Genomic DNA, 11,984 nt, shown 5'->3' on the forward strand with positions numbered 1-11,984 from the left:
GCTGCTTCCAGCTGTGGTGTCCTTTTAAAAACTGCTGTAACTTCCCTCCATTTATCAAGTGAAAACCACACAGTGTATTCCAGCGCATAAGATTGATTCAACATTAGAAAACATGAATAGCCTTGAATTCACTTGATTACTCAGTGAAAATATGAGTATTAATCCTTCTGACTGCTTCATGTCAGTTTATCTGAGCCACAGTCACACTAAATACTGTAATTTGAAGAATTGTAACGAAGGGAACTTCCTTACTAGTAACTGTAAGCGTATGTCTCGTAAATATTGCACAAATGGGGATTTGTATTTATTGCACTTTAAACAAATATTTTAACTATGCACACAAATAACTCCACTTCACCCTTACATAACAGTATTGGCACTTTATTCGCAGAATTTGCAAATTTTTCTAAAAAGTCATTATTTATTGTAGTGTTTGTGACTTGTGTGTGAAATAGTTTGACTAGTGACTGAGCTGATGTCTTGCAGGTGCTGCAGCATGTGGTCGGGTCCGGAGTTCGATTAAGTATCCGATTAGTATAACGCTAGTTATAAAAACTAAGATTCCTAATTGATGAAGCAAAGTTAAATGTGTGTGCGTCTGTGTATATTTGTGTGCCAGTTTAGTTGCTGCTTGGATCACCTTTTGATGCTGTTATTTTGTGTCCTTGCTGCTATAAAAAATAATACATGTTCACATATATGATATACCTTACTATCATTTCATGCTCATTTTCTACTGCAACATCCAGCTGCTGAGGGTCATTTCAACAAGGATATAACCTGTGTGTTAATGCTCTGCCTGTCAGAAAGTTGAGTCCAGAACAAATAATCTCTTTTGTGTGATCTTCGTGTTGGACCCAGTTCTTCTCTCAGCCTGGATCTGGATCAAACTACACCGTCATGGGATGGAGCTAGAATTTTCTGTGTTTTAGCCATTCCTGAAATATTTGTTAAATAGTAATTTATTCTTCGACATGCTTGATCAATGTGATGTATTTCCACATAAGCATGTTTTCACCTTAGTGGAGATACAAGGCAACCAAACACGAAGGTAAATCTGTCTGCAGGCATATGAGCTTTGCGCTCCCTTTATAATTACAACAGGTCCTGAGTTTAATCATGACTTTTCAGACAAATTGTATATTTCATGTTTTAATTCACAGTGTTCACAGTTTTGGAAAAAGTTAATAGGGAACATTTCAAAATGTATAAATTAATAAAAAAAAGACTATTTAAAACATAAATGAAGTTGTTGACAGTCCAGTTCAGTCTCCTCACTTAAGTCTTTAGTTTGTCAGAATCCACCTTTAATCTGTGGCTTTCTGACGGGCAAGATCCACCCTCTTTCCCTTATTTGAGCAGGTTTTGTCAACTGGCACCTCCTCTTCGTCCCTCTTCCTCTTCTTGTGTGAATGATCCTGGCTGGAGTTGAAGGGGGCAGCTTCTGGCCTGTTGTCTATGGTAAGGTCTCTCACCCCTTTTAACAGCTCATAGTTTTCATGCCTCTTTCTCTGGCCCTTTAGTGGGCCCGTTCGGCCACTTTCTCCTTTTCCACTGACTCCCAGTCGTGCATTCCTTCTGACCTTTGCTTGGGACTTGTCTGGTCTGTGATGAGGACAAGCAAATAGTTCAACTCTCGATCTTAAAGCAGTGGTTTGACATTTTTAAAAATGTACATCCTAAAATGCACTTGGCTGCAGCTCCATAGGTAATGAGAGTTTTATCATTCTTTCCATCTAACCCTAACCCAAACAACAAGAATATTTACCAAAATATTAAACTATTCTTCTACAATATAAAATGATCAAAACAGGGAGATATTTCAAACACTCACCTGTTGCCACACTCTGCATTCACTTTTATTGTTCTCTTCCCAATGATGCTGAAGGTCTGCAAGAAGGAGTGCTTCTTATTGCTCATCCCAGCAGGGTTGCCCTCCTTGGCTGGACCATTCAGGGATATTAGCAGGATCACCTGGTCACCATGTTCTCCATTGTCAGAGCTCTGATCCTGGTGGATATCCATCACATCCTTACACGATTTCATGCTGGAAGACAAATGAAAGGGCTGAGCCAAACACCTTAATCTCCTCCACCTTAAATATTGCTCTCAACCTTTTACTCTCTCCAACACTGTAATTATTGTAATAACATACTTAATCTGCTTAATTCAACAACTGTCAGGTGGAAAATATTCAATTTACCTGGGAGTTGATACAGGGAAGGTGATGTCCATTTGGGTAAGAAGTCTACTTGTTAATCTCTGTAATCAGGCAAAAATGTGTAGCCAAGTGCTCCTCACAATAGGTTAACGGTAGTGAAGTGATGAGGCTTTATGCGTGTCTTTATAGCTCCTCATATGGCATTGTTGTCAAACTAGATCAAAGCAAACCTTTGATACCTTTGATCAACTACATGTCTTTTATGTATTTTATGTAAATCTTGGTCAACCATCATGATTTAAACAGTAGATGGCAGTAATGCACCTTGACGTTGTTTGCCACCCACCAATAAAATAAACAAAGAAGAAACAGAGGAGGATCATGATATGTTACAGAAACACTAACACAAGGCTCCACATATATTCAGCCTGTGTTAGGGGTCTAATCAAAGTGATTTTCAGTCAGTCTGGAAAATCTGCTAAACTAAGTGTGTTTTATCTCTTTATACAGTGAAGGCAGCACTTCTAAAATACACATTTAGTTTCCACTTTATGAGGTACAGCTCAGAGACCTGCAGTTTAATATAGTGGTTGTGCAGTCAACCCGAACCTTCATGAAGGTTATTACGTTCAATTGTTAATGAAACTGTTTCAAAAAGCTGTTGATGAATCTAATGCCTAAGTTCAACTTCAGGGATGTCTCAAGAACATCAAGGCCTGGAGGACCCAGAACTTTTACTTCTAAATTCAGACAAAACTGACGTCATAGTAATTGACCCTAAACACCTCAGAGAAGCACTGTCTGACCCATAGACTGTATATAAAAAATGGACATAGAGTCCGGCTCCAGAACAATAAACCTATCCTGAAGTCCATAAAAGTGTAATACCGCAGAGATGCAGCAGGGGTTGGCTCCAAAAATCTCTGGCTCCATAGACATTCAAAAAACGTCAATTTCTCCCATGAAATACTCTATCGTTATTAATGATATATTAGTATTAAAAAAGCTGTAGATTTAGGGGCGTGTCTGTTTGATTGACACACAGACTCCAAGATGATTGACAGGCAGCAGCTTAGACGGGTCAGACTAGAGAAAGATTCACCAGAGGAAAAAAACAGTATGTTTTTTACATTCGATTTCTATGATTACATTCAGTTTTATGATTTCTCCTGGGCTGAGGTTGTTGAATTCCTTGGTGCCAGTGTCTTTATTTCTACTTTAATCTGATGATTTAATTCTGATGTGCTAATGTCTGTTACCAACGAATTCATTCATCCTTTTTCTATTTCTCTCTTTGCTTTTGTATGTTTTTTTTACCTCCATAAATCTACCAGAGGCTGACGGACTGAAGCTTTAGTTGATTACTCTCAATGATTGATTTGAATAAAACCAAATGATGCTGAAAAATGAGTCCATGCATTTGTTACCTCTAGACTAGATTACTGTAATTCTTTATTATCAGGATGCCCCAGGAAATCTGTAAAAAGTCTCCAGTTGGTCCAAAATGCTGCAGCATGACAGGAACTAGAAGGAGAGATCATATCACTCCTGTCTTATCTTCTCTACATTGGCTCCCTGTTAAATTCAGAATAGATTTCAAGATCATGCTCCTCACATTTAAAGCCCTTAACAATCACGCCCCTTCATATATCAAGGAGTTGATAACACCTTATTATCCAAGTAGATCACTTCGTTCCCAAAACACAGGCTCTATAGTGGTTCCAAGAGTCTGTAAGAGTAGAACAGGAGGTAGAACATTTAGCTATCAGGCTCCTCTCCTGTGGAACCAGCTCCCACTCTGGGTTAGTTCTAGATCAGGTGAGTCCTGAACCATCTTAGTTATGCTGCTATAGGTCTAGACTGTCAATTATCTCTCTCTCTGTCTCTCTACTCCCACATTTATTTATTTTATTACATGCCAACTCTTTCTCTCTGTCCCTCTCTTTTTGCAGGTATCACTGAGTCCAGAGCGGCAGGATTCAGACAAAAACAATATCATTACTATTATATGAATTTTTGTTGCTATCATTAATAACCTTACACTCTTATTGTTTTCATTATAACTAGTCAGAGCTGAAACCTGATGGTGCACAACTGTTACTGGTCGCTCTCTCTTCTCTCCCCTCTTTTCCACCCATCTCCCCTCTCTTCCCCGTTTTTCTCTGCTCACCCCAACTGTTTCTCCACAGTCGCCAAAGTGCTGCTCATTGTGGGAACTGATCTATAATGTTCAGGTCTTGACCTTCTATGTAAAGTGAGATAATGTATATTATGATTTGGCGCTATACAAATAAAATTGAATTCAAATTGATTCACTCTTATGATCATTTTCGTAATTTGTGCTGCTGTTGAACTGTATTTCATTTTATTACAGTTCATTCCTATTTATATCAGTGAGGGTGGGAGAAGTGAAACACTGCTCAGTGTAATGACACACAAACACCTGCTGAAATATCCAGTTCTTCTCTCAGCCTGGATCTGAATTGTCTGTGTTGTAGCCATTTCTGAAATATTTGGGTAAATAGAAATACATTGATTATTCGACATGCTTGATTTATTAAGAATATGCATTTTCACATTTACATTGCAGCTTGGGGCTGGACTGGGACCCTTTTGGACTTAAGTCCCAATTGGCTGATGGTTAATGTGCTGTCTGTGCTTGTTTAGTTAGTTTTTTTAAGCTACAGAGCGGAGAGCACACTCGTCATGGACAGTGCTCATATTCACACCACGATCTTTGAGTATATTAATACACATTCTGTTTGTATACTGTGTTACCAGAAGAAAGTTTCAGTAAAGCTACCATAACATTCTTGTTTATGTGAATATATAAATAAATCTAAAATAAACTCCAGGGAGGAAAAACTAATACACGCTAATGACGTGTTAACGGACTCATTAATATTTAAAAGAGAGCTGATGATTGCGGGACCTTTGTGAAACACCCCTACAAACACACACACACAATTAAATATTGAGCAATATACATAAATGTTTGCAACACTGCAGATGAATTTACTCAGTAAAAGAATCAGATCAGTCTTCTGATATTTACAGATGTTTTTATTTCAATGTGTGTGCAGCAAAACATTCACATGTCATACCAACACATTTTTAAATTTTTTTATTGAAAAAAAAGTTAAGGTTAAAGAAAGTGCCCTTGAAAATTTGTTGTACAAAACTTCACACAACTGGAATTTACAGATTGTATTAAATCACTGTATTTTTCTGGCTGCAGAGCCTGCAGTCATTTGTGTAGGTGTGAGTTTGATCGTCTTCTAGTATGTGGGACCGGTTTGAGTTGTATACTTTGGCAGTGAGGAGATTTTATTTTTATATCTGTATGTTCAGCTGTCGGATCTCGTCCACTCTGTTGCGGTGCAGCTGGAAGGCGGGAGTGACCCAGCGGCCACACGAACACTGATCCCCACACCAGCTGAAAGAGCCCAGCTTAGAGCTGCACTTAGGACACAACAGCTATACACACAGATACACAGGGAGAGAGGAGAGAAGACACAAACTCAGTACAGATCACAAAACCGTGTGTGTGTGTGTGTGTGTGAGTGAGTGAGTGAGTGAGTGAGTGAGTGAGTGAGTGAGTGAGTGAGTGAGTGAGTGAGTGAGTGAGTGAGTGTGTGTGTGTGTGTGTGTGTGTGTGTGTGTGTGTGTGTGTGTGTGTGTGCGTGTGTGTTGTGAATTACCTGTCCATCCATCACGCCAAGTAAAGCTTGCTCCATCCATTGCACTGGTTCAATGAAGTAAGATGTACACTGGACGCCTTCTAGACAACACATTTGCCATTCTCAAGTGAAAAACTGACTTACATTGATTTGCAATATTATTTATCAAATATTATTATTATATTTAATATTTTGACAGTTCGGACTCTGCTCAGGTTGACATCCACTTCGTAAACATTTCTGTCAGTTGGTATTTTAACATGCACACTAGTCTGTATGAATTATCATGTTAAGAATATGAACATAATCTAATTATTCATCACGCCGTATGACTCCAACATTTTCCAGGTGTTCTTTTGAGCAGCAGTGTCTCTGATGCCTCCACATGAGACACTGTTGTTTCTTTCTGAGGCTACGAGCACACACACTACTGTTTGTTTCCTTCTAGAGGAGGGTGAAGTGAAGGGAGCGTGATGTATCAGGAAAGAATACATCATGATCGATTAGACGCAATCAGGAAGCAAAGTTCTGTGTCATCTGATGAAAGTGTCTTGCAACTCTAGTTACTGAGCTACTGCCAAATTCATTAGACTTCCCACAGCTCCCTCTGGAACAACAGCACTAGTACATCAGCACATGTAAACAGACCTTTCATGTTATTAGTGTTTGTTAACTCTCAATGTCTGCTGCAAAAAAGACAAAGAGAAAGGCCACAGGAACTTTTTTTCTAGAAGGTTCATTGTTGCCATGGATTCAGTGAGTCACGCTTTGGATCTAAAAAAAGTTGACCCATGGATGTTTATTTGCAATGGAAATATTATAATATTTACTACACACTGAACACAAAAATGTGTGCATCGTGTTTGTGTGTTCAGATGTGACGTCACAGCCACTGCTGCTGCTTGGTTTTCAGACCACCACCATGCTCCTGTCCCTTTCACCTCGTGCTGTCTGTCGACCTCTGTGTGTATCATCGTGTATTATCTTACCAGTGAAGTTACTGAACTTCTTGTGAGCAAAGGCTGACGCTCCTTCTCCTACTGGGTGACTGAGAATACTGGAGCCACGGAACAGAGTTCGTCTGCAGAGGAGAGATGAAGTCTGGTTGTGCATTTCCCCAAAATGTTCAGTTACTGCTTTAAACACATTGCAGTGTTGTTACAGCTCTAATTTGTCCCACCACAGTTTCATAATGAACCAATTTTTTTTTTACATTTCTTATAATGACATTAAAAGATTTCCAAGAATGTGCTGTCGGGCAGACCTCATAGTTTCATCTGCAGCTGTGGCATAAATGTGGTTCTCTCTCTGACGTGAAAACTCTTTCACTCTTTAGTCTTTGAGCCTCCGTTACAGCCATAGATTGAAACAAAATGATTTCTAAAGCAGCTTATTTGTAAAATAAATGCAATTCTTTGCAGACAGCAATTATTGTTACCATCATACATACAGGAAGAAAATGACAAATACAGTAAAGTTTCCTATAGGAAGGTCCCTTAAGGTCTTTAAATTTTTCTATACAACATGAATCACCTCCATTATAAAACCGCCCCACATTCAGCCACTGTATAAAATTTGCACCTGTCACCTGCATTTCCTGCAGCGATAGGACACTTCAGAGGAGCTGGAGTGGGCAGGGTCAACAGCAAACAGCTCCCTGGGAATCTGCTGCAACTCTAAACACACATACACAAACACAGAGAGTTGGAAAATATTGCAAATGTCCAATAATCAAAGAATCAAATGAAAGAAACATGTCTGTAATGTGTGTGTTTACCAGGGTACTTCTCAGTGATCTTCTTCAGTCTGTATTGTTTGTACAGAGGACTGGAGGCGTCCACTTCACCCTTCATGGCCTCATAAAGATACAACTGCTCCTCAAAACCACTGTTGACCCTGAAACACATCAGCAGCTGTCAAACTCCCCATCTGCCTGTCCCACCTTTCTGTCAATTCTCTAAAAACTCACTTCACCTAAATTCTTTTATCACTTAAAGGTTGAAAGTGAATAAACCCAGAACAGACAACAGAGAAACTTTCAGGCGACATCCACACCATTACGTTCCACAGTTTTAGCCAGTGTATACAGGAAGCAGTGGTTGCCCAGTTACAGAAAATACTACAAATAAATAACAGTAATGGTAAAAAGTAAGAGCATGAGTAAGAGCATTTTTTCCCTTGGACCAACAACAAAGTGGAACTGCTACTGAAAGCAAGTGTTAAAAATGCTTTGCGTCCACCTCTGGTAGTCGAGTTGTGACTGACACTCAAAGCAAATGTGGGTAACTGCATCGTTTCCTAATCAGTCTCAGTTACAACCCATTTCAACTGAAATTCAACACCAGTTTTCAGAGAGGAAAATTCCAGAGTGGATGACAGACATAAGTGTAGCGACAGTGATGGGTAAAACTAAAATGTAGCAGTGTGGAAGTAGCCTCAGTGATTTTAGCTAATAAACGTGCGGACGCACAGAAACACACTTACTGTACATCCTGTTTGACACTCTTCAGTCTGTGGTAGGCCTCTATGAAGCCCAGCTGGTATCTCTTCATTAGATAAGCAGTCACAATGGTGGCACTGCGACTTCGACCGGCCTGACTGAGACACACACACACACACACACACACGATAATTGATCATTTCACGATTTCTGTTCGTGTGCACACTGGACAATGGTAAATAATAAATGGTCTGTATTTATATAGCGCTTTTCTAGTCTTGATGACCACTCAAAGTGCTATTCTCTCTCACACACACACACACACACACACACACACACACACACACACACACACAGAACTTTGTGTCACCTCCCCTCAGACAAAGTTTGGGAAAAGGCATCTCCTCACCCCCGCAACTAGAGAACCAAATATTGTTTGACATAACTTGAGACTTCACAAAATATCGGCAATATCTTACCTTAATAACCTTTGCACATTTCACACTGCGGTTTTTAAGTTTAATACCAGTTTCTGTTTTTCATCTTGCCATATCCTTTTAGTGTTTTATCATTTAAGTTTTTTAGGGCAGATGCAATATTCAACTCACTTTTATTCTGCATTATTATTGTTACTGTTGTTTGTTGCAAAATCTACTGTTCTGCAGCACTATAGCCCAAAATAAATTTCCCTATGGGACAATAAAGTTTGATTTGATATTTAAAAAGCGTTTGTCTGAGGGTCTTTTTCAATCTCTGACCCTGACAAACAGTGAAGATTCCCCAAACTAATGTATCTCTGAACTATGTCTTTAACCAGATCACACACATTCAGTCAGCTCTATACCTATCTTCTTCTTGTAACTGACACCAATTAGTGATAGATATTGTATTATTATTTCACTTCCATTCACTGAGCATCACCGGAGGCCAACCTGCTACTTTGAAAACCTCTGCCATACAGCATGGCTTTCATATTTATCAAACTAACTGAATATAGAGGTTCTAATTCCCACAGCAGCTACAACATAAAAAAGCTGCCTACACATCTCTGCATCAGTATTCAAATCTAATAATGGACACAGCAGATATTATACTACATGACTGCTTTTATTATTGATATTTTAAGTACATTTAGCTGACAATACTTCTGACATGTTTTACGGATATTTGGCAAATACACAAAAAACTCTGGCTAGAAATACATTAAAGAATACAAGAGGCATGATGCAAAAAAACAACAGAGCCAAACTCAGGGCTTCCCGTTGACCTCTGACCCTTACCAGTGAACAATGACAGCCCCACCTCCAACCACAGCCTCCTGAATGAACAGGTAGCAGTCGTCCAGGTGACTCAGGAGGTCAGAGGTCGCCTCATCTAAGACGTTGATCCATTTCATGCAGAAGGCACCATCAGCGGGAAGCTGAGGGGTGGGGTCGACAGAGTCCACAGACAGGACATGAGTGACAGCGGCATCAGCCAGTGCCTGCCTGTCATTGAGATCGGCCGCGGTGCCAATGTACAGACCGGGGTCCACCAGGATCATGACTGCAAAGAGAGACACAGAGAGCTCACATCTGTCTGTTCGTACCAGGAGAAAACCAGAGGATTTTTTAAATAGATTCCTTATGATTGTGTTTTCATAAATAGGACCACTGACAGCTCGTATTTATCTAAAAGGCAGGAAACAACAAACTTGAGAAAAAAATTGTCAAGTTTTCTTCATACTTATTCGTTGTTGTTTCATTGTGTGATTGTGTTTCAACGCTTTAAAATATTTTTCCCCCTAAAATGTGGAAGTTACAGATTGAAAGAGAAAAATCTAAACTATCATTTTTTTTCTATTAGTACTGGGGAATTTAAAGAAACTAAAAATATTGTTGGTGCTTAGTTTCCTTCATTTTGCATCCACTGACGAATGTTATTAGATATATATGTTTTCATTCTTCTTCTCTCTCTCTAGTTATACAGCACATTACGTACAGAGAGATAAATACAAGGTGCTGTACAGGGACATTTAAAACAACAGAGACACACACAAAAAAAAAATTAAATCCAAAAGCACAGATTAAAACAATTTTCAAGCAAAATAAAGATTGACAAAGTAGAATAAAAGAGACAAAGAGGTAAAGAAAATAAAAACAGTAGCATAATACAAATAAAACAGATAGAAATGTTCCCTGTATGCCCTCCTCTGTCACATGTTTTATCTTTGTATGAATACAAGTATTGTAAGTATTTAATTGTACTATTAAACATGTAGATCTACCTACTCTTATGTTATTCTACCTACTCTTATGTTATTCCCACATACACGTGCTGCGGTAGGAACCGCTCACACCAACAGTGAGTAATAATAATGACAGTGACAATAAGAACGATAAGAACATTAGCTGAACTCCAGTTAGCACTGCTACTGAACACACTGCTGTTTGTCCTTAAGCCTAGTTAGGGTAACGCTAGTTAGCTCACCTCGTTAGCTTAGCTTAGCCTCTCGGTTGTTTAGGCTCTTCCTGTGAAAGCTATTCTAGTGACTAAAGACTAATAAACTGTGAACTAGTGATATACTGCTACATTAAAAAAAATAAAAGTAGACTTCTGTCACTGTTGCACTGGGTTCGTCTTGTAAAAGGTTCGACCGGAAACAAAACCATGCGGACGTCAGTTCCCCCCAAATATAAGTTTCCCTCATTACCAGTGTTACAGCATATTATGCAGCTGCATATATATAATATATTATGTTATATATATATATATATATATATATATATATATATAAGAATGTCATACAGTGCATAAAGCAGCAGCTGCACAGTGGTGAATGAGGAGGAAGAGTATGATGACAGACCCTGATGTTTGTGTTGTCATTGACCTTTGGCCAGATGTTTCCTTCCAGATGTGTTCTTTTACCACCGTAACTAAGTGTAACTATGCATTTCTATCTGTTATAGTTAAAAAAGTTCCCTCTGATGGGAATGTGATTTTGAGTGCCATTTTCAATGCAAAATGAACAAAAGCTTTAAAGCTTAAATTTCATTTTTTTCATATTAGTCCTGTACACGTGCCTGATGTTTTTTCATCAAGAGTCGTTAATTATTCTCGGAGAAATCAACGAAAATGTTGAAAAATCCTGAATCCACCCCCTGATCCAGATCTGCACTAACATTTGAATGGCTTTTTTCCTTACTCATACGACATCCTTGTTTTGTGGTGATCCGTCGACTAGTTTATACATAATCCTGCAAATAGACAAATAAAGAGACCGAAAGATAACCTCCTTGACGTCTGTAGTTATCTCTGACTGCTATCATACAAATCTTTGAAAAAAGCCTGAAATATGTTCGAAAATAAAATAGATATTTTAAATAAAAAACTACATCATGCACTTTAATATTGTGAAATAGATATTTCACATAAAGTTCCTAATTAACCTGAAAATCTAGTTCTAAGGTTTGAATTAATAAGAACAGACTTTGAAAACAAGCTTCAGTTTTAAAGCTACTGGGTTAAAGTTAAGTTGCAATTTTTGCTTGTACACTTAGATCCCAGATGTGCATCTTTTTGTAACCAAACACAATAATCATCCTTAAATCACCATCCAGCTGTTAAAAACTCACACATTGGGCCAAAATACTCGGAACTTTATTTGTCATCAACAGCTCCAATACGTCTTCACAACAGAAAATAACTGTTTACCTCCCTTCCA

General features: G+C 38.6%; 1 protein-coding gene and 1 long non-coding RNA gene across 3 annotated transcripts; one reads left to right on the top strand and one right to left on the bottom strand.

Moving 5' to 3' along the window:
• The first annotated feature begins 2,523 nt into the window (after positions 1-2,523).
• On the top strand, positions 2,524-4,639 carry LOC138405146 (uncharacterized). The gene is made up of 3 exons (XR_011238830.1): positions 2,524-3,278; positions 3,496-3,979; positions 4,114-4,639. It is a non-coding gene; the product is annotated as an uncharacterized lncRNA (long non-coding RNA).
• Positions 4,640-5,206: 567 nt separating this feature from the next.
• dusp12 (dual specificity phosphatase 12) lies at positions 5,207-10,923 on the bottom strand. Of its 2 annotated transcripts, none has more exons than XM_020105531.2 (8): positions 10,751-10,923; positions 9,562-9,826; positions 8,326-8,439; positions 7,619-7,737; positions 7,430-7,517; positions 6,831-6,922; positions 5,863-5,939; positions 5,207-5,638 (listed from the first exon to the last, which is right to left on the bottom strand). In XM_020105531.2, the coding sequence occupies exons 2-8, from the start codon at positions 9,822-9,824 to the stop codon at positions 5,495-5,497; spliced, it is 897 nt and encodes a 298-aa protein (XP_019961090.2). In that variant the 5' UTR covers positions 9,825-9,826; positions 10,751-10,923; the 3' UTR covers positions 5,207-5,494. The 2 variants fall into 2 exon arrangements, with proteins under 2 accessions (XP_019961090.2, XP_019961082.2); XM_020105523.2 differs by having other exon boundaries at positions 5,863-5,942.
• Between the last annotated feature and the right edge of the window lie 1,061 nt (positions 10,924-11,984).

Source organism: Paralichthys olivaceus, chromosome 16 (genome assembly GCF_024713975.1).
Source record: "Paralichthys olivaceus isolate ysfri-2021 chromosome 16, ASM2471397v2, whole genome shotgun sequence".
Lineage (NCBI taxonomy): Eukaryota > Metazoa > Chordata > Actinopteri > Pleuronectiformes > Paralichthyidae > Paralichthys > Paralichthys olivaceus.

Bases quoted from the DNA above. Each gene is read 5' to 3' on its own strand.
- dusp12 (XM_020105523.2), bottom strand. From the start codon at position 9,824: ATGATCCTGGTGGACCCCGGTCTGTACATTGGCACCGCGGCCGATCTC. The intron at 8,440-9,561 runs GTAAGGGTCAGA...TGTGTGTCTCAG, and splicing joins GGGGCTGTCATTGTTCACTG to TCAGGCCGGTCGAAGTCGCA. The intron at 6,923-7,429 runs GTGACAGGTGCA...TCTCCTCTGCAG, and splicing joins TATCGCTGCAGGAAATGCAG to ACGAACTCTGTTCCGTGGCT.